The sequence below is a fragment of the Thermobia domestica genome, chromosome 6 (genome assembly GCF_964235325.1).
Source record: "Thermobia domestica chromosome 6, izTheDome1.hap1.1, whole genome shotgun sequence".
Taxonomy (NCBI): domain Eukaryota; kingdom Metazoa; phylum Arthropoda; class Insecta; order Zygentoma; family Lepismatidae; genus Thermobia; species Thermobia domestica.
The window spans coordinates 71,684,260-71,706,116 of NC_137459.1; the positions used below are offsets into that span (position 1 = coordinate 71,684,260).

At 34.6% G+C, this 21,857-nt stretch overlaps 1 protein-coding gene across 1 annotated transcript; it reads left to right on the forward strand.

Annotated features, from left to right (window-relative positions):
- Positions 1–1,153: 1,153 nt before the first annotated feature.
- Positions 1,154–20,685, forward strand: LOC145687690 (uncharacterized). Its single transcript, XM_081761146.1, has 3 exons — positions 1,154–1,309; positions 1,404–1,474; positions 18,155–20,685. The coding sequence occupies exon 3, from the start codon at positions 18,172–18,174 to the stop codon at positions 19,732–19,734; it is 1,563 nt and encodes a 520-aa protein (XP_081617272.1). The 5' UTR covers positions 1,154–1,309; positions 1,404–1,474; positions 18,155–18,171; the 3' UTR covers positions 19,735–20,685.
- Positions 20,686–21,857: the final 1,172 nt, after the last annotated feature.

Below are 21,857 nucleotides of genomic sequence, written 5' to 3' on the forward strand. Positions count from 1 at the left end.
TTTTTTCTCAGTGTGTATGCTCATTGCAGGTTTCGTAGTAAACATAAAGATTCCGTATATTTATACAATATACATATGTCCGGATAACGGGTCTTTCTCTCTGTAACAATGGACCTTTCCTTTCTGACCAAAGGTTATAACTTAAAGACACCATCGCTTAGAATTAGTCTTCAATATATTACATACCAAAAATCTCAAATAAATAGTTTCGAATTACGGAGATACAGCGCTTTAAGCAATGCAAAAAGGGGCTACTTATGTAACGGCAACAGAAACAAACGTTTTGACGTGATATCTTGGTATCCATCTCTAAGACGTATTGAAAGATTCAGTGAATCCTTTCAAATTACAGTTTTTTTTTTTTTTACTGTAAATTACAAATAAATTTAGTGGTATAGATTTAGCTCCTATCTTTGCCTCCCTCGAAAACGCGAGCTCTCGTGTCTAAAATATGTTGACAGCTCATACGAGATTGTTGATTCCTACTCAGAATAAGCAATTGAAATACAAATGAACTTTACGTTAGTGTGATTAGAGCAAACTTTGAGTCAAGGACATCGATCTTATAAGTTGTCGAAAGGAAACATCGTAATAGGTAATATGTGTTATCTTGGAAATCAGATTATTCTCTTAATGCATAACGTATTTTGAATGTGGTAATAAATTTCGAATTTAATAATCAATTGATGATAACAACAATTGGAGGGAGGGAGATAAACCAAATGTTCTCAATGACGGATACCCATACTGTGAGAGTTGAAACAATGAAAACTAGGCAAGAAAAATATTGAATAATTGAAAAAAGAAAAATTCTCAAATAGTCAGTCAGATGAGCGTAGTTATTAACACTGACTGTTGGCAGCAATATCACCAAGAAGTTCAAAGTGTGTGCAACGCTTTTCCCGTCAAAATAAATCCTGCAGTTAGTTTCTTTCTAGAATTATATTTTATTAAAATTGTAATTGATCAGTGTTTTATTAATTGATTATTACGAAATGTTCTTTTAGGAAACAAATTTTCAATCGAAATTAACAGTTAGTATGAACTTTAGAAAAATTAGTCACTGAGCATGCGCAAAGGCGTCAGTCGACGCCTTATATAATTGAAGGAGTATGAAGATGCGTCCCATTTGTCGTTCCGTCGTCTTGCTGGTGTTATTTTCAAAGACATATTGAATATTTACGAGTGTTTTTTTTTTCTTTTTTTTAGTTTTTTTTTTCATGAAAAAAAAGAGCAACGTGCAACAGTGTGGCTGTTCATGAGTGGCTGTTCAGCATCAAATAAGCGAAGTGTCATATTGGCAAAAGTGGTAAGTTTCTAAATTGCATTAAATGTTTAAGAGCAACTACCAATTAAGTCTAGGTCAAAATAATTAATTCTACATTTTTTTTATTTGTTTCCAGGCTGTCGACTGTAAACCTTGCACTCTGAAGTTCTTCGGCGTGTTCCACCTGTTGATTCAGTGATCCGGATTGTAAGTATCTGTTATTTTTTAACTAATTTTAAAATCTTTGTATGGCTTTCATCTTCCGAGACAAATAGTTCGTTAGTTACCCATACACATTTCGCAAAAGTATTTATCGACGTATACGGTCACGTAACTTGGACGGGTCGGTGAGTGGGTGTGATTAGTTTGCCTTACGAAAGCCGGTCGTCCTAATCGTAAATTTTCTCTTTCGATTTATTGATTTCTTTCATTGACTTCATAGCCCATTTTGAAAACCGAGATTACATACAATAAGACCTTGCAAAAATTTAATGTGATGCGAGCACTTCTTTGCTTTCTTACATGCTTTTATGTTCCTTGTGCTATGTAACCTAGGAAGACATTATAATATCGATCAAGTTTGCCATATAAATGAGATTCGGCCCTGGGATGGTTTATGTAATTTCACTTTAGGCGCAACTTAGAGGAGGGGGATATACTTAAAATGATCGAAAATGACCTTTATTAGTGTTGAATCCATAATTTTTGGGGCCGCTGAGATCAGTAGCGGTACTTTCAATGCCTTTTAAATCTAAATTCAACCCCGCAACTTGGGGGAGGGAGAGATACATAAAAATGATCGGAAATGACCGATATTAGTATCAAATCCATACCTTTCGTGGTCTCTGAGATGAACAGTAACAAAACCAATGCCGTTTAAATCCAAATTCAGTCCCAAAATTTGGGAAGGGGAAGGGGTATAAAGGAGCTGTGTATTTGAAGTTTTTTATTTCAACCGAGCGAAGCACAAAATCAACGCCAGCGTATTGCCACGTACTTTGAACTAGTTTTTTTTTTTTTTTTTTAATCGTTTTACTTTGATTGAAGAATGTATTCTACCGGGTGGGAGAGACCCAAAATTTCAGCTGAAAATAAAATTTATTTTGAGTCCTTAAAGCTAGTAAGATAAAACTCGATTTATCAACTCGTCGTTAATAAATAACTGGACCCATGTCCGAGCGTTAATGGGAATTTTCGATTCAAGGGAGGAGGGAAATGACATTTTCTATAACTCATTTCTTCGAATTGAAACTGATATTGCCTACTGTTTGTGATCGTATCACGGGGAAACGGTTGAACAGTTTGATGTAAAATTTCGAATAAAATGAGTACCAACTCAGTTGAGCTTTTACCATGTTAATTTGATTAAATGGTATATCGAAGGAAGGTAGAGGGGGTTAAAAAATAAAAAAATACAGTACCACACAAGTATGTTATATTAGGAAGATAAAACTCGGTATACAAACTTTCTCATTAAAAGTAGAGGACATGTGTTCCAGTGCTTTTGAAAATTTCCATATTAAAGAAGGGACATTTTCTAGAATTCCTTCCTCCACGTTGAAAATGATGTTGCCTGTTGTTTGTGATCATATCAGGGAAAACGGTTAAACAGTTTCAAGCATATTTACTACTTATCTTGTGCTAATATTTTGTTATATTACTTAGATTGAAGGAAGTGTCCGAAAGGTGGTAGAGGGAGTTCAATATTTAGGCCAAAAACGCATATTAGGTCACGACCGTGTCAAGCTAAGAAGTTAAAACTCGGACATATAAATTCGTCATTAACCCACAGTGGGGCAAAAAGGCAAAAAGGAGGCCAAAAGTAAAAAAAAACGAAAGTTAATAATAAAGGATTTTTTTATGTAGTTGGCTATAGTAGTGTTAGAAGGGCCCAAATACATAAATAGAATAAGGTTTTTTACTTTATTCCGACTACCTAAGCCACTCTTAAGTAGACCCTTCAGGAGGTCAAATGCGTAGAGAACAATAGAAGAATTGTGACGCGTCCGCTGAAACGGTTGCTTTCGAACGCGTTCATAGTTTTTAAATCTGTAAAGTTTTCCTATATCATACTGGTAAGTAGAATAAGTGTATGAATTGAAAAATTAATAATAATGATGTAATAATTTATAATTTGAATCGCAAGTCAGGCAAAATTTTCACATTGTTTATATATTTTATTAACTTAAAGCGTTGAAAACATTATGTGCACCCTCGTGCACCTCGTTCATATTTTGTAGAATGGAAGCCTGAATATTAATTAATGCTGTCGACAAAAATGTATCTGCCAAAACGTGCCAATTACGAAGCGTGTTGATGTTAATTATTGTTCATTTAATGTTACAGTGACAAGCCGTTGCAGTTATCATAACCGAATCGAATACCAATAGTTTGTGTCATTTAAGTAATAATACATTTCTAATAAATAAGAACGCAAGTGACAAGTAATTGTTCACCAAAATATGTGGAAAAAGTGAATGTTGTTAAAGGTACATAGTTAAAATTACGAAGTATGTTGACAATCTTTTTATTCCGCCATTATGGATCCGCCATTTTGTTTTTTTTTAACTTCAGTTGCAGAATCGTAATCAGGAACCTCAATAGCCCCTTTATCGCCATTTTTGAGAACATTTCTACAACTTTTTCGACTTTTGCAAATTTTATTCCGCCATTTTGGATCCGCCACTTTGTTTTTCAACTTTAGTTGCAGAATCGTAATCAGCAACCTCAATAACACCTTAATATTAAATTTCATTCAATTTGAATATAGTTATCATATTTTGGCCAACTTTTTGCGTTTTCACCCCACTGTGTAACCCTAGGAACACCAAGGAGGGGGGTCGGAGGCCCACAAGTTATTTTTGTTACATTTTGTAACATTTTTAAATGCATAAAAAATCTTTAAAAAAATGGTATTGTCAAGCTTGACCCCATTCATCATAAAACGTACTTGTTTAGTTTTTAATGTTTTATTTTTTCTATTTATAAACAAAGAAAGTGTTGTGGGCCTCAGAGCCCCCCCGCCCTGGTAGTACGAAGTGCAATTTACCGCATACACTAAATGCTATATTCCAGTGTTTTGGTTATTTATTTGATTTTCCTTTGAAACAATTTTAGTATTAAACATGCAGAAGCACTCTGAGCTATTATTCTGGTGCAGTGTTGCCAACTGCGCATTATAAAAATTTACTATATACTATTATTCTGATTATTATATATATTCTGATTATTATATATAATTATATATATTATATATAAATATATTATTATATATATTATTATATATTCTGATTATTTTATTGGCACCTAAATATTTTATTTTCTATTAGTTTAGTCCTTCAAACCTGCTAACACCTAAATACGTCAGTTTATATTATAATCACACACTCACACACATACACACACACACACACACAAAGAAAGAGAGAGATAATCAAGTTTCAATGGTGATTGAAAAGAACTATGCTGGTCCACCTCCAGTGTTATCAAGTATTTTTAATCATAGAATCTACAAGCAGCAGCCTGCAACACTGACTGAAGAGGCATATTTCATAAGAAATTGTCAGTTCGTTATTTTGTGACTGTGACTGTATGCGGGAATCTGCAGCAGCATTGGAACAATAGCAAATCTTGCTCTTCGCCAAACTCAATTGAGAAAGAACTTAAAGAACTTTTAAATAAATCTGACATAGAAGGTAGTGAGTTCGAATCTAGCAAGGTGGAAATAACCCTGTAAAAATTTGATGCAAAAGACAGTGATTTGAACATTTTATTTGATAATGCACATGTAAAAAATGGAAGCAGTGGTACGCTTCTTGCGATGAATTCCTTGTAATATTCATGATGTTGTAGTAACGTTAGTTTACAAAACTGACAGACAAGACGTAGCTTGTTTGCTTATATTTTACATGTTCATTCCATAGGTGGAAAAATCTGACGTTGTGCTAATAGAAAAATTATAACTTGTGTTGGCAACACTGCTTCTCTGGTGGCATCCTGTATAGCGTCTAATTAACGTCCCTCACACTATCTATTTTTTTTCGCGAAAACAAGATTTGAAAGAATTTCATCATTCCAAGGATAACTGGAATGGAATAATAAAAGATTAATCCTGAATTCATTGGAATACTGAAGTATACCCCAGTCCTTCCCATTCTACCCTAATTTACAGCACTACGGCCAAAATGCTTTTAGAAGCCGCCTTTGTACACATACTACACTGCACTAAGTTGCTATTGCTCTCTTTGATAGTTTTTCTACACAAACAAGTAAAGCAATTAGGTCATAGTTACTGAAATAAATAAAAAATGGCAACTTAAACAATTACACACATATAGCTGACAACACTGCTTAGAAATCTAGTAATAATGGAGACTAAAAATATATGACGTCTTAGACATCCCAAGTTCATATCAGACAAGATCTTTTTTTTTTTTTTTTTTTTTTTGTATGGAGGTATGGACTCAAACTTTCCTGCATAAATAAAGTATCTAATGGATTTTATCATTACACATTCATTACTGTGAGCATTCTAATGGGTATCAAAATATTTTCCATAACTATATTCTTCCGGTGCGAAGAACGGACATTTCAGCTAGATTCTTATGTAAAAAATTTAACCTCGCTATTGATAAGGGACACTAACCTTATAAAAAGTAATATAAAGACAATGCACACAATATTACATCAAAGCCTAACCGTAAGCATAAGCAAGTTTCTACCTCTCGATACATGAATCTCTGCCAATTTCATTTATTCTGTAAAATTTACTTGGTTTTAATTAAATTTAACGAATGCTTTCTTCAATGCTCAGGAAATATTCATGACGTTTGAGGTTTAAATCCATCAAAAGAAAGACGGTAGCATAAACTTGTCTACATATTAATTGCTACAAACCAAACATTTTTTTTCTTGATTAATTTCATAAAGCTTTGATTATGATGCATCATTGTGTTCATTTTTTAAAGGCTTTTGAGGTATCGTCGTGCGCTTGGTAAAAGAGATATAGACTTACCAACGTGTAAGTTTTGCATACATCTGATGTGATATATATATATATATATATCATGATAATTATCTATCACACTTGGTTCTCAACCGATGTGTCGCAACACACTAGTATGTCACGCAGACCTCTAAGGAGTGTCGCGAAATTTTATTATTTAAAAATAATGAAAAAAATAGCAACAATTAGTTAAAATCGAGACAGACTGTACCAGTCGACACAACCAGCGAATGTACCAGCAGTAGCAATAATGCTCAGTGCTGTATAGAGTCATTATAAAAACCAATTGGTTTCGCTATACTACTACTTCTACTACTACTACTACTACTACTACTACTACTACTACTACTACTACTACTACTACTACTACTACTACTTCTACTACTACTACTACTACTACTACTAATAATAATAATAATAATAATAATAATAATAATAATAATAATATAGCTTATTATTATTAAACAGTTCTGCGACTAAAGTGATGCCCTGAACATGTTAGGCTTTTCTTATATATTTTGGGACGTTGAATCCGAAAATAAGTCAAAATTTGTGCATCACGTCACATTTTCCCGAACAAATCATTCTTATTATTATTATTATTATTATCCTACGGCCGCCGGATAGGGTTTTGATAAAAATAGTAGACTTTCTCTTTGGCAGCCCTGGCGACCTTCCTAATTATCACAGATACATGAGTTATACCTCGTTGAAAAACTTATGGAACACAAATTTTAACTAGGTATAATTCATGCTACTCCGTTCTATGCAGTTAGAAGAAAAAGAAGAAGACAATTGTTTTCCTTACTTTCTTTTTACTTTTTGGGCTCTGGCAACCCTGATCGTTGGCGTACACATGCAAAAAATATCACATGTAGACCAGACATTGGGTCCACGCTCAAAAAAAAAAAAAAAAAAAAAAAGTACCGTAGTTCCAATGGAAAGGGAGAAAAAATCGAAACCTGGTCACCTTGTCTTCCCCACCACCTCCTTTTTCCCCCGTTTGGCAGCCCCGGTGACGCCAAAATGTCATAGGGACATGAATGATACCTCGTTGGAAAGCTTATGGCACACATATTCCAACGGGGTATCACTCATGTCCCGCCGTCCCATAACAGTGTTGCGAAAGCTAAAAAAATAAATCACAGTTTTGAAAAAAGATCTTCCTGTGATTGGCACTGCCTAAGGATTCTGTTGATTTCGGATTGAAGCGAATTCGAGTCGAGTTTCGAGCCGAGTCAAAGGTGATTTCTCGAATCAAGTTTTGAGCAGAGCTACCTGTTTTGAGGTCGAGTTTCGAGTTGAGTCGAATTTCATAAGTGGCTCACTCGTTCAGCTCGTTTTAACTCGTTTTGCAATCATTGCCTGATTAGACTGGAAAGCGAAAGCAATGAGAAATGAAAGCAATAATGTAGACTACGTTTAATATTGCTCACGAGATGATACTTTTAGTGCTGCTCGCATCTCGTCTCGCCTCGACTAAGGAGACGACAATGAAGTTTTATAACGAGGCAGTCTCGAATGTCCTGAGCACCGATATAAGTAGATACTTCTTATCATCAAGACTGAGACCTTCATGGTCGATGTTTTGAGCTCAAGCAGAAGTCCAACCCGGGTAGTAATGTCAACAATTTCAACTCGGTTCAACTAAGCGAACATTTCGAGCACAGGCGGTTGGGATGAGCCACCGCCTCGGCTCAGGTGAACCAAGCCGCTCGATCCTATGACAACCATAACCAGGGCCGAACAGTTTTGAACGTGCTTGCCGGCACCCTGTGACTTTTAAAAATTTTTGGCTCGAGCCCGAATACTTGCTCCTCCAGAACTCAAACCCAGAACCTTGCGAACGTGTCCTTGCCTCCTACATTTCATGACATCCGATGTCAGCAGTCAACTAGTTCATAGTATTGAGATATCTTTCTTCCATGTTTATACACGGTGTTGTTGTTAAAATAATAATATTTAGATGTGGTTTTCTCCAACCGAATAAGCTGTTAACGAGAAAAGTTTATACGTATAAAAATTTGGAAAAGTAATAGTAAACTTCTTGCTTTTAAAAAAATCAAATAATTACTTAAACGTCTGATGAGAAAAACTTATCCTAAAATTAACTGCCACCAGAAATTCAACATAGTAGGGCTGGTTACATACAACTAAGAGGTAAGATCACTTTTCGTTTACTTTTACCCGAATGATTTTATACCGGTAACATTTAGTTCACTGACTGGGGCATTACTGATTACATGCCGGTCTTCCTTATCTTTTTGTCAGAATATCATTTACATTTTCTGTGATTGGTCATGCACTGCAAGAAGCAACTTAGAGATCAAAATTTTCAGCATGAAAGAGACTGTTTTACTGACTTTTGTGTTTGTATTTCTTGTTCGAAGTACCTAAATATCTGCAGCCTACTAAAAACGAAACTATAGAGGGTCACAATTGCCATTGGTAGAAGCTTACATCTGATTTCAAGACTTAGACGTTTGATCCCATGCCATTTGAGTTTGTGACAAATAACATTGAGAGAGAAAGAGAGAGAGAGAGAGAGAGAGAGAGAGATGGAAGACATATACAACTATGGGGACAGAGAGGAATACATTCACGTATACAAGTTTAGAATTGGAGAAATAAATCATCGGGCTGCGTCAATATTCTGAGGAAACTTGTGATTTTCTAAAGTATAAAAAGAATCATAGGTTCTCATTAAAATCTGTAAGCATCACATCCCCGCAGTTGTCGAATTAAGGTGTTTTTTTTTTCCTTTTTAGCATTAGATAATTGTGCAGTGAGAGAAGGATCTTAACATATGGATAATGAAGAATTAAAATTACCACAACTTTCGGAAACTGGTTTCGAGCCAAGACCCTTTCGGTTCTGAAGTCACGATGTTAACCACTTACTCACGGAGAAGGCCACTTGGACTTGAAAAATCATGTTTTAATTATACATTTCGAGAATGCCAAAACTTTCGAGGCATGAAGATTGGAAATATATTTTCCTGTTTAAAGTGTCAAAATATATGCAGTCTACTAACAGCGAAGGTATAGGAGCCGCGATGGTCCATTGGTAGATTTCTTTCATATGATTTGAAGTATCAGAGGTTTTATCCCAGGTCATATGACTTCGTGACGGATGGCATTGAGAGAGAGAGCGAGAGAGAGAGAGAGAGAGAGAGAGAGTAGGAAGAGAGATTCGAATATGTGGATAGAAAGTGATAAAGCTTGGCTCACGAATCCCTGCCGCGGTTGACGGCAAAAAGAATTACGATCGCGACAGAGATTCCTGAGCTAAGCTCTATATTCACATATACAAGGTTAGAATTAGATAAATAAATGATGGAACAGCATCCACATTCATAGAAAAAAAATGTCATTTTTTGAACCATAATAATCAAATTTTCTAAGTCGAACAGCTAGCATCACAACCACAATTGTCGAATTAGGCTGGAGAATTCTTTTGAAAACATCAGATTATTGCGCAAAAAAAGAAATATATAAACAAATGGAGAATGAGAAGAAAGAAATAACTTTCCGAAATAGGTTTCGAATTTTTCGCCCATGAAACAACAGAGTTCAGCAAAACCCATGGACAACACTATTTGACGAACCATGTTCTTCTCGGTTACTTAAGAATGCCAACACTTTCGAGATAGAAGTGTATGAAGATTGGAAATGTACTCTTACTTCTGTTAAGAATATTATTTATTATAAATACAGAAACAAGCGTTGCAGTTTTGTCGGAAAAAAAGACAATGTTTAAAATGCATTTTAGGCGAGAAAGTTCAGCGTCTGAAGTACTGCAAGGTCTCATAAGCAAACGTTCAAACCCAACAATCGTTGATCTACACATGATATCCACGTTCGTAAAGTACTAGCCTAGATTAGTAAAAATACGAAAGCTGATAAAATGACAAGGGGGTTAGAAAAATCTAAAGCTAAGACTGTAATATATAGGAAATCTTATTTGCATTTTAGTCTCGAAGCTCTTCTTCCTTTTAGTGGCTAGCGCGCTTGTGTTTGGTGCATGTCACCCTGGTTCATTTCCTGGTGGAAGAACACGCATTTTTCAATTTCAGAATCGTTTATTCCTATTAAAAATCCGTCTCATTTAACATAGAGTTTCTTCGCGGCTAAGCCGTTAGCGTACGCGCATTTGTCGTGGGATACCCTGACTCGATTCTCGGCAGAATCTCATGTATGTTCGGATTCCACGTTATAATCAGTAGGTCACGTCTCATATAGCCTCGCTGCTGAAAGGGATGTTAAACTCAAAATCAACTCATCAACTCATTTGGCATATAAGGAATAATAGTGAGAAGTAAAACTAAAATTTTTAATTTCTCGAACTTCTACTATATGTGCGACTGAGAAAGTTTGATTCTTATGCCTCACAAAATCGCAATCTTCCTTAAAAGGTAGATGTTATCCGATAATTCTATCCTTACATGTGTGAATCACTCTGTGTCCCCACATCTCTTTCCCTCTGTCTCAGTGTTGTTTGTCATGAACTCACATGACCTGGGACTAGATATCTTGGTACCTGTTGTAAGCGTTCTACCAGAAACCAATCACGACTTCCTATAGGTGTATTGTTACTACGCTGCAGATACTTAGACACTCCAAACAACAGACATTGACAAACAAAATAATAAAACCAGAATTGAAAAACGACATATAAAATAGCCAGAATAGACGTAACATATATCAAAAGTACTTAAGAATTATATAAACATTTGCGTGTAGTTACTGAGAAAAAAAAAGAAAAATTATCATTGAAGAACACTCATTTCCTTGCGTATCTTGCAAGTAAATTAGTGCAACGTAATTTATCTCTAAACGGAAGGATATACTTGCGTCATAGCAGCAATGAGTTGATTATGGCAGCAAATAAAATTATAAAAGGTAGCACATTTTTGTGGAAAATTAATTCATCTTCACGGTGCAGTATTTTATATCGGATTCTAAAAATTCCAATATTTTGCACTCTACTAGCGTCAACTATCAGCTGCCAATAGACGTTAGGCAGGAGCCGCTGCGACTGAAAGGTTGGGAACGCCAACGATATATAATCCTGAAAATACTAACAACATTTTAGAATACATTATATTTTGTTTCGATTTTCTCTCATGTATTGAGCTATTCTCAAGAAAGGGTGTTGAAAAATATTTTTTTAAAGTATCTCAATAATTTTATAATTATTTATTACGCATTTCTTCATACATGTTTCTAGGGAGACCCATTTTATAGGGAGTTTATTCTACATTTAGTTTAAGTATCTAACTAAACTACAAAAGCGTACTAAGGAAAAAATAAAACTTTTTTTTAAAATTATAAACTGACTTTTGAAAAAGGTTCTAAAAGGCAAAATAATAATAATAATAATAATAATAATAATAATAATAATAATAATAACACACTTAAAAGATCATCATAATAAAAATGTGCTTGAAAGCAGAAAATAATTTATTAGTATTATCTATACATTTTTAAGTTGTACCAAGATTAACATATTAATGAACCATTAAATTATACTCCAAATATTTTAATATTAGGCAATAATTTGTTCAGCTTGGCACAATTTCAGAAAAAAAAGAAAAAAACTCATATACAATAGTAATAAATTATTTTCTGCTTTTAAATGCTTTATTACTATTTTCCTCTGCGTTTTAGTACTTTTTTGAAGTGGGCTCTTAATTTCAAAGTTTCATATATAGAATGCAATATGTTAGTATTTCCGACGTAAAGACAAAATTTTATATATGAACTTTCCATATAAAACAATTAGAACCCTGTTTCTCTGTTTTCTGATATTTCCCCTAGAAGGGAACCAAAAGGACGGGAATAGAAACCACCTATTTCTCCCTTTCCCCCTCGAATTCCCGAAAAAAAATATCCTTCTTTAGTGGTACCGTATATCACAAATCCTATGCACGGTCAACATTTCAAGTTTCCAGTTGATGTGGTTTTTCGTGGGTGTTGATCAATCAGAACTTGTTTTTTGTGTGTATCTATACTAGTTGAAATAACCGTTCTTTGCACGGGGAAATATATGTTTAATGTGTTTGAACTCCTTCATTTCTTTAGGTTGCGAATGGAGGATGAATTTGCACTTACAATCGGCAATGTTGAACACTAATGTCGAAAGCTTTCTATTTTTTTATTATTATTATTTGTGACTCTCTTCCCATCCGAGTCTATACTAATGGGGCCGAACTTGGACTACAACGACATCGGTAATATTACTTATAATCTCAGTATTATCGGTAATATTACTTATGGATTGGACACTTCAAAAACACACTAAAAAAGAAAATTAAAAAAAAAAATAAAAACGAAAATAACCTACTTCGAAACCTTTTTTTTTTTCAAATTATAAATCAACTTTTAAAAAAGGTTCTAAAAGGGCAAAATGATAATAATAATAATACTAATAATAATAATAATAATAATAATAATAATAATAATAATAATAATAATAATAATAATAATAATAATAATAATAATAATAATAATAATAATAGAAAACTGAAAACATCATAATAATAACAAGGTGCTTCAAAGCAGAAAAAAATATAATTATCATCTATATATTTTTGAGCTGAGCGAAGCGAAGCGCTTATACTCGGGTTAGCCGTTTGGTTGTCCGCGAACTCCTCCTAGACCGTTTGGCCGATCTCAACCAAACTTAGCACGCTGATAGAGTATGTCGTGCTGAGTGACAACATAGGTCGAAATCAAAAATCCGATGTACCATCGAGGAATAATCCCCGAAAACGCTTCCTCCTAGACCGTTTGGCCGATCTCAACCAAACTTAGCACGCTGATAGAGTATGTCGTGCTGAGTGACAACATAGGTCGAAATAAAAAATCCGATGTACCATCGAGGAATAATCACCGAAAAACGCTTACTCCTAGACCGTTTGGCCGATCTCAACCAAACTTAGCACGCTGATAGAGTATGTCGTGCTGAGTGACAACATAGGTCGAAATCAAAAATCCGATGTACCAAGGAGGAATAATCACCGAAAAACGCTTCCTGATTACGTAGTTTAAGCTCGCTCAGCTCATTTCATTGCAATCGGGTATATACATTGCATTCCTAGTTAAGTTGTACCAAGCCTAACATATTAATGACCGTAAAATTATCATCCAAATATTTTAATATTAGGCAATAATTTGTTCAGCTTGGCACAATTTCAGAAAAAAAAAACTTATAGACAATATTAATAAATTATTTTCTGCTTTCAAGTGCTTTATTACTATTTTCCTCTGCGTTTTAGTACTTTTTTTTGAAGTGGACTCTTACTTTTTAAAGTTTTATATATAGAATACAATATGTTAGTATCTCCGACGCAAAGACACAAACTTTTATAAATTAACTTTCCATTTAAAACAACTAGAACCGTGTTTCTCCGTTTACTGATATTTCCCCTAGAAGAGAACAAAAGGCACGCGAATATAAACCACCTATTTCTCCCTTTCCCCCTCGAACTCCAGAAAAAAAATATTCCTTAGTGGTACCGTATATCACAAATCCTATGCACGGTCCACATTTCAAGTTTCCAGTTGATGTGGTTTGGCCTGGGTGTTGATCAATCAGAACTTTTTTTCTGTATCTATATTAGCTGAAATAACCGTCCCTTGCACGAGGGAAATATATTTATAATGTGTTTGAACCCCTTCATTTCTTTAGGTTGCGAACGGAGGGTGACTTTGAACTTACACAGCATCGGCAATGTTGAACACTAATGTCGAAAGTTTTCTATTTTTTTTATTATTATTATTATTATTTGTGACTCTCTTCCCATCCGAGTCTATACCAATGGGGCCGAACTTGGACTACAACGACATCGGTAATATTACTTATAATCTCACTATTATCGGTAATATTACTTTTGGATTGGACACTAATATTGATTAGTTTGGAATAATTTTACATGTCACCCCTCAGGTCTTTTCCTTCCCTTGCTAAAAAGGTACTACAACGTAAGCTAGGTCAGAGTCCACTCATACCAAAAATCATCAAAATCATATATAAGTATATACATTCTTCATTTTAAATATTTCTTCACATCAGTATTTCCAGTTTTCATTTTCGTGTATATGAGTGTAACGATGTTTGTCCGCGTACCTCTCCTAAACTGTTGCGCTGATTTTGATGCTTTTTGGCACGTGAGTGGACAATTACCTAGTTTATTTTCAAACATATTACTTTGATGAAATGCTTATATTAAACGGGGATACTGTGCCATACTTTATGCGAGAAATTGAGCATCTCTTGATCGTCTCAAATTAAAAGATGAGGCTTAGTATATCAATTTTTCATTTTAAATATTATATATACAGATACATAGACAAATAGATGTAAGGATTACTATCCGAGAATTCGTCCTAGACGATACCAACGATTTTTATTATTTTCGTTAGATGGGAAGACCATGGGCTGGCTAACTTAGGCTTTTATCATGTTACTTTGATGAAAATGTGTATTTTTAGGGGGAAAACAATCGGGTCAAAATTCATGCGCAAAATTAAACATCTCAAAATCCTTTCAACCTAGGAAGGTGAAACTTAATATCTAAATTCTTCTTTTAAAATAAGGACACCTGTGTCATATCTATTTTGAAAATTCTAGTTTCCAGGGGACAAGGGGGTATTATATCTGTATACAAGTATATAAAACTAAATGAATATGTGTATATTCTAGCATAACTCTTGAACGCCTAGATTAATTTAAATCACGCATGGTATACATTAATTATTATCTTGAAAATTTGCAGTGAGAGTAAGCCACTCCAAAGGGGTTGCAAAGAGAGGACATGGAAACCTAATCGGAAGTAACTGATATTAGTGTCAAATCTATAGCTTTTGGGATAGACATGTCATTTAAGTCTGAGTTCAACCTCAGTTATATTTGATGTATATATTAATTATAATCTGAAAAAAAAATATTGTGTGGGTGAGACACCACAAGGATTTCTACGAGTGTGAAGGGGTTGCATGTAAAAGTAATCCAAAACAATTGATATTAATATCGAATCCATATTTTTTCGGAGTTGACAAGCTTGGTGAGATTCAGGATGACATTTAAGTTCAACTTTTGGTAAGCGGATAGGTGCTGATTGCCACGGGTGGTGACTGCCACAGCCAATTATTGGTGCTGACTGCCACGACTGTGGCTGATTGCAAATATGAAGGTGCTGACTGCCACGACGGCGTGCTGACTGCCACGAGCCTGGGATAAACTGTATTTGGAAAGAGAGTAATTAATCCCTCATACTAAAATTATGATTATTAATTAATTTAGTAGAGAATAAATAGGGATTAATTTAGTAATCATCACAGCAAATCTATGTGGCATCCTATAAGTTACAAAATTGCTCACTAAGTAGAATGACATACGCTTGGATGTTTATAAAGGGATTGTCTTTTCTGTTATATGTACAATTTGCACATTTCATTGTTTATATTAATTGTTTTATTGTATTATTTAATGGATATAAGGGTCTGAAGCCAGCTGACAAGGGAAGTTTGGGAGAAGCACTCGCCTGCAGAGAAATAAGCATGTCATTTGAAGGACCAATTCATGCTGATTACAACAGGTAATAAAACTCCTGTACGTTGAGAGCTGTTCGAGATATTCAGCTTAGAAGTTTATATGAGAAAATGAGTGAGGATTGTTTCAGTTTGCGTTCTAAAGGCAGGTTACGAACAAATTATAAGCCTATAACTTTTGAATCACATGTCGAATTTGCTTTTTGCTTTGGTTCTGCGAACTATGTTCCCTTGACGGATGCAACGCAATTGCCATATAAAATGTTCATGGTGCAAAGGAGTCTTTTGCCTGCGTCATTTCTTCATTAAACAAAAGAACAACAGTGATCAATTTTCATCTCTAACCTATGATTATTGTAAACAATGTAATGACTAATTGAATCTAACAAACCCGTTAGTTATTGCGAAACATTTTTTTTTCTGTTACTTCCGATAGCTTTCAATTCGTATGTTAATATTCGTTACTAATTATGTTGTACTTAACGCCTATAAATGCGCATATCCTCATTTTCTCATATAAACTTGTATGAAGTTGAATATCTCGAACCGTTCTCAACCGTACAGAAATTTTATTACCTTGTTGTAGTCAGCATGAATTGGGACTTTAAATGGCATGCTTAGTATCTCTGCAGGCGAGTGCTATATCCTGAACTTCCCTTGTGAGTAACAGCCAACAGTGCTTTTTTGATGGAACTTTCGAGAGCTGCTCGAAACAACTTGCGCAGCTGTACACAGTTCATGCTGACATAGGGGGTTCAAGTGTGAATACATAAATCGTACCAATTTTGTACGCACCGCTCCCTGACAAAACTGAAGTACACTCATGTCCAAAATTATTGTCGCATACCTATAACTGTTTCTTGTAAGAATATAATTTGATAATTTTGCAGAGTACTTTTAATACTGATATGTGTATAATCAGGAAATGTATATTTGTGGTAAATTTCATAGGGAAAGAATTATAAATGCGAAAATCATAATGAGTAAAATAAAATGAAACTAATGGACAAGAAAAATTTATTTTCGTTTTATTGTTCTTATTTACTGCTCTTTTACATGAAATTTGCCGATTATACACATACTAACATTATAAGAAATACCGGGCGAATTCGTTATCAAATTATATTACTAGAACAACATATTTATAGTCATGCGACAATAATTTTGGACATGAGTGTACATACAGAGACCTATTTACCTTTGTTAGGGGTTGGTCTGAACAACACGATCCTAAGGTTCATCTAGTTTCTTTCATGCTTCTTGGCGTCCGGTAATGTTACTTCTAGCAACTTTCCCTCAGGCTCGTGGCAGTCAGCACGCCATCGTGGCAGTCAGCACCTTGATATTAGCAATCAGCGCCAGTCGTGGCAATCAGCACCAATAATTGGCTGTGGCAGTCAGCACCCGTGGCAGTCAGCACCCCACCTGGTAAGCAACGGTATGTCAGCTGGCCCAGGAATATTCGTTATTTATTTACTATTTATTATACTTATATTGATAGGGGTAACGCTAAAGGCATTGTCAAATTATTTAATTATTTCAATCATATTCAAAAGGTAAAGAGTTAAAATAAAACATTTATGGGTTAAGAATGACTCGATCTCCTTTGGGCAAGTGTTAAGCCATCATATTGGTAAAGTTTAACATTATAAAGTAACATTACTATTCTTTTTTCGTTGTGTAGATATGCTTTGTGATTTAGCATGTTTGTTGTTCGATGGTTAGCAAATCTCTATCATGTGATCAAACTGCCTTGCAGATATCCAATGATCTTGCTATTGAAGCAATGCTAACCAGCTCAAAGAGAAGAAATGCTGGAAGTGGTGGTGGCCATGATGCTTGATGGATGTGTGTACTAACATTACAATCTTATAAGACCAATTAACGTAATCGTAATAAATTACAAGAGAGTCAGACAGTGAACCAAATTCGGGAGCTCTTCACGTGCAAATTTATGTTCTTTTCGAGTGTGGTTACCAAATATAGCGATCGTCATTTTCTATAGAACTGGCTACTTGTTCACCAAATTTGGTTCAGCTTTGGCCAGTAGTCACAGAGAAATAAAGTACCACATAGAAGATTAGCAGAGCCTGTCCGATCCCGGCCACCAAATATAGGGATCTTTATTGTTCAGTACCTACTGACCTGATCTAAACCAAATTTAGTGGACAAGTATTCCATTATCTAAGAAAGAAGGTAGTGTCCCCCCACATGTATATATATATCGTAAAATCCACTTTCAATTTCAATTTTAGATTTTTGAAAATAAATGTATTGTTCATACTTACGTTGAATAGAATTTTAATTTTGCGAATTATTTCCTTTCAGGTTGATCACAATTGAAGATGGAGATTTTCTCAAAATTCGGAAAGAAAATTGATTTGTTTGAAGGAAAGTCCAACGTCGACGTTTTTCTTTTTTCCTTAGTAAGATACACTGGAATCTTAGGCGCTTTGTTAATTTTGTCCGTAGGTTATATCTTCTTCGAAAATGATGTTATTTGTCGGGGACTTGATGGCCTTCCACTAAATGATGTTCACTGTGCTTGCTCGAACGAAACGTATAATTCCATCTCTTTTCTTCTTCACCCGATCTCATGGGTTACAGCAGAGGTAAACCAAGTATTTGATGATGCAGAAATTAAACCTAGAATTCAAAGTTACTTCAAACTGATGCCGTTCGTCTTCATAATTCAGGCCTTTATTTTGTTTCTCTCACATTCCATGTGGAGACAATGGGACAATAAAAAAGTTTCTAAACTTATTGCTGCCATGAGGAAAGTCCCTGTTACCGACAAACTGATAAATGATGTTGCGACAGTATTAATTACAAAAATTCGCAATTTCAAGTCGTACGGAATGGTATTTTTGTTGTGCCATGGATTTGCGGTAATATGCGCGTCCATTAGTTGCATTGTGGTTTGTGCTTTGGGTACAGATCTCTTTAGGTATTATTTCAGTAGGAACCAGTTTAACATCAATGAGTTTCCGAGCGGCGAAAATGATGTTCCGAACTTCGTTCCAGATTACACCGCTTTTTGCACCTCAACTACTGGAAATATCACCAATTCAACCATCTTGATCTTACCCTCGAACGCCATATACGAGACAGTCGTTGTAATTGAAGCGTGTCTCTCTTTTGGTGTCGTTGCAGTCACCAGCATTTACCTTACGTTCAACATTTCATTGTCATGTATGATTAAGGCTCGGGCGATGTATTTAGGGTATCTTACGAAGTGCAACAATCGTTATGCTGTATACAACTTAGCTAATGTATTGTCATATGATGAGTTTGTTGTACTGATTACTATTTGCAAGAAAATGAAATCCTCATTTCGTGGGTACTTTGTGTCAGAGTTATCAGCTTTGCTCCCAGTCTCTGGTAAATGGAATAATGCCACGGATGTTAAAACAGATGGCAACATATGTGATAATGATTGTCATGTGTATGACACGGATGATGACACAGATGATGCAGATGAAGGTGACACAGATACAGATACTGATAATTGTGCCGAGAACATGAATGTTCTAAATAAATGCAAAACGTGTGATGAGAAGTCTGGCACAGATATCTATTCGGTAGCACTGTACTCTGATGGGAAGCCAGCTGCTTTAGGAAGCGTGGAAATAACTGTTGAACCATGTTTTGACAGTGCTTGTGATGTATTCTCAGCATCCACTACCCTTCTGTGCGAGATGGATGATTACCTACATTATGCAACACCTGAGGAAATAGTCGCTATGGAAGAAGCTTTTGGCAACTGCAAACGTTCAGTTGTCATATACCAACGGGAGAGAGTGATTGAGGATAAACATGACGTAGTCGAATATGAGGTAGACGATGAGGATGAATATTACGATACTGAATTTTGCACATGTTACGATAATCACCGTTACCTTCACTAGAGAATGCGATGCTTCTTTGCCGTAGAGGATTTGCCAGAAATTGGTGGCAAAGCTATGATTAAAGATAGTGAGATCCTTAATTTCATCGCTTAGTACTGTTGGTAAATATATACATGTTAAGAGGTGTTAATATGTTGCTAATTGCAGTATATGTGTCATTTTATTGTTGAAATAAAAATTAGTGTAGTGCCGAACATATTTGTCGTAGTCAAGAGCGAGTGCCTCTCTTGCCTTTTACTGGAAATTGCGTGAGTTGTTTAATTTACAAAGCACGTAGCAATGTCTATAATTTACCATGTTTGTACTGTTTCTGTTACCTTGCTCTTAAATTGGCCAACGTAATATTTCGTACTAGTTTTCCTTTCATTAAAAATCACTTAATTAATTGAAAATATTGGTAATGTAATTTTCTTAACAATATACGTACAATGCAAAACTGAATACTTATTTTTCAGACCAAAACAAGATCATTGGAAAGAGTCATTACGCATTTTGTAATTATTAACACTTTAAAGGCAACTTTTTGTGCTATTTTACATTTTGTTTACATGTTACAATGCTTCAATAGTGGTTGTTTGTAATACTTGAAGTTTCAGAAGGGCAATGATCTTAAGTTCTGCTATTTTCAAATAAGTAAACACTTATTATTGAAATTTTAATACATACATTGATATACTGAAAATAATTATTTGTAAAGCTTGTACCATGTATAATTGTATATGAAGGAGAGGAAATATTTTCAAAATATGAGTTCACAGAAATACTACGTTTTTCTCTTTTGAACACATTATTATGAAAATTGTAGTCAATTTTATATGCTTTTATATTTTATTTTGCACACTGCAAATATTACACTATTATTTTATATGTACTGGATTTAAAATAATATCCGCAAATGTTGGACGCGGTATTTTGTACTATTATTTCAGTGTATCTTTTGGCTTCAGTATATAGTCCTTTCTTGTGTAGTTCATTCAAAAAAAATGTAAGTTTTACTCCTTTTTGTAATAAACAGCACATATTAGTAATCATGATCATTTCTTCATGCCAACACTAAACACGTTTATCTATGTTAATTACGTTTATAACACACTTAGTCTTAAGTTCATTCCACTAAACAATATTACCTCTGAATCTCACCTTTATATTTTGCCTTAACTCACCTTTAACTTTCCCCTAAACAAAGAGCGAAATTAACAATTTAATTGGTTATGTAGAAGTTCACCGTCCCTTACAGCATCGAGGATATATGAGACGTGGACATACGCGCTTTAAAGTGAAATCCGAACCATCATAATACGTTTAGAGTTCAAGACTCTCTCTCTCCCCGAGAATCGATCCCGAGATCCCGTGCACCAAAATCCTGTGCGATGAATAATTTAATCTGAGTATTTATTATTATTTACGAAACTTTCCAAACCTCGACAAGCCGTTCTCAACGTTTTTTGACTGACGACGGCACACTTTACTGATCGTTCAGGGCATCGCCACACACCTCTTTGGTATTATTATTATTATTATTATTATTATTATTATTATTATTATTATTATTATTATTATTATTATTATTATTATTATTATTATAGTGAAACCAGTTAGTTTGTATAATGGCTGTATATAGCACTGAGCATTATTGCTATCGCTTGAGGTGTTGACTGCTACAGTCTTTCTAGATTTTAAATAATAATTATTATTTTTAAATCATTTTTAAATTCTAAAATTTCGCATCAGTCCTTAGGGGACAGCGTGACATACTTGTATTGCGATACATTGGTTAAAAACCACTGATCACTGAGTCGTTCACACTATTATCAATACAGTTGTAATCTAAAATACACAATATGAATCTGACCGTAACGACTCCACCTTGTAAATTATTCAGTTCTCTTAATTTAATAAAACTTTTTCTTTTATATTTACGTTTTCTTTCCTAATTGTAGATATGCATAAAATATAAAATCGATCTTACAGTTTCATTTGCACTTTATTTCCCAGTGGCGTAATAAAAATCTCTGATGATCATTGAACCGTCAGTAGCTTTCTGTATACTTGCAAAACTACTTGGGACAAAACTTGAGAGCAACACCGTGTTACAACTGGAATAGTCAATTTGAAACTGACTT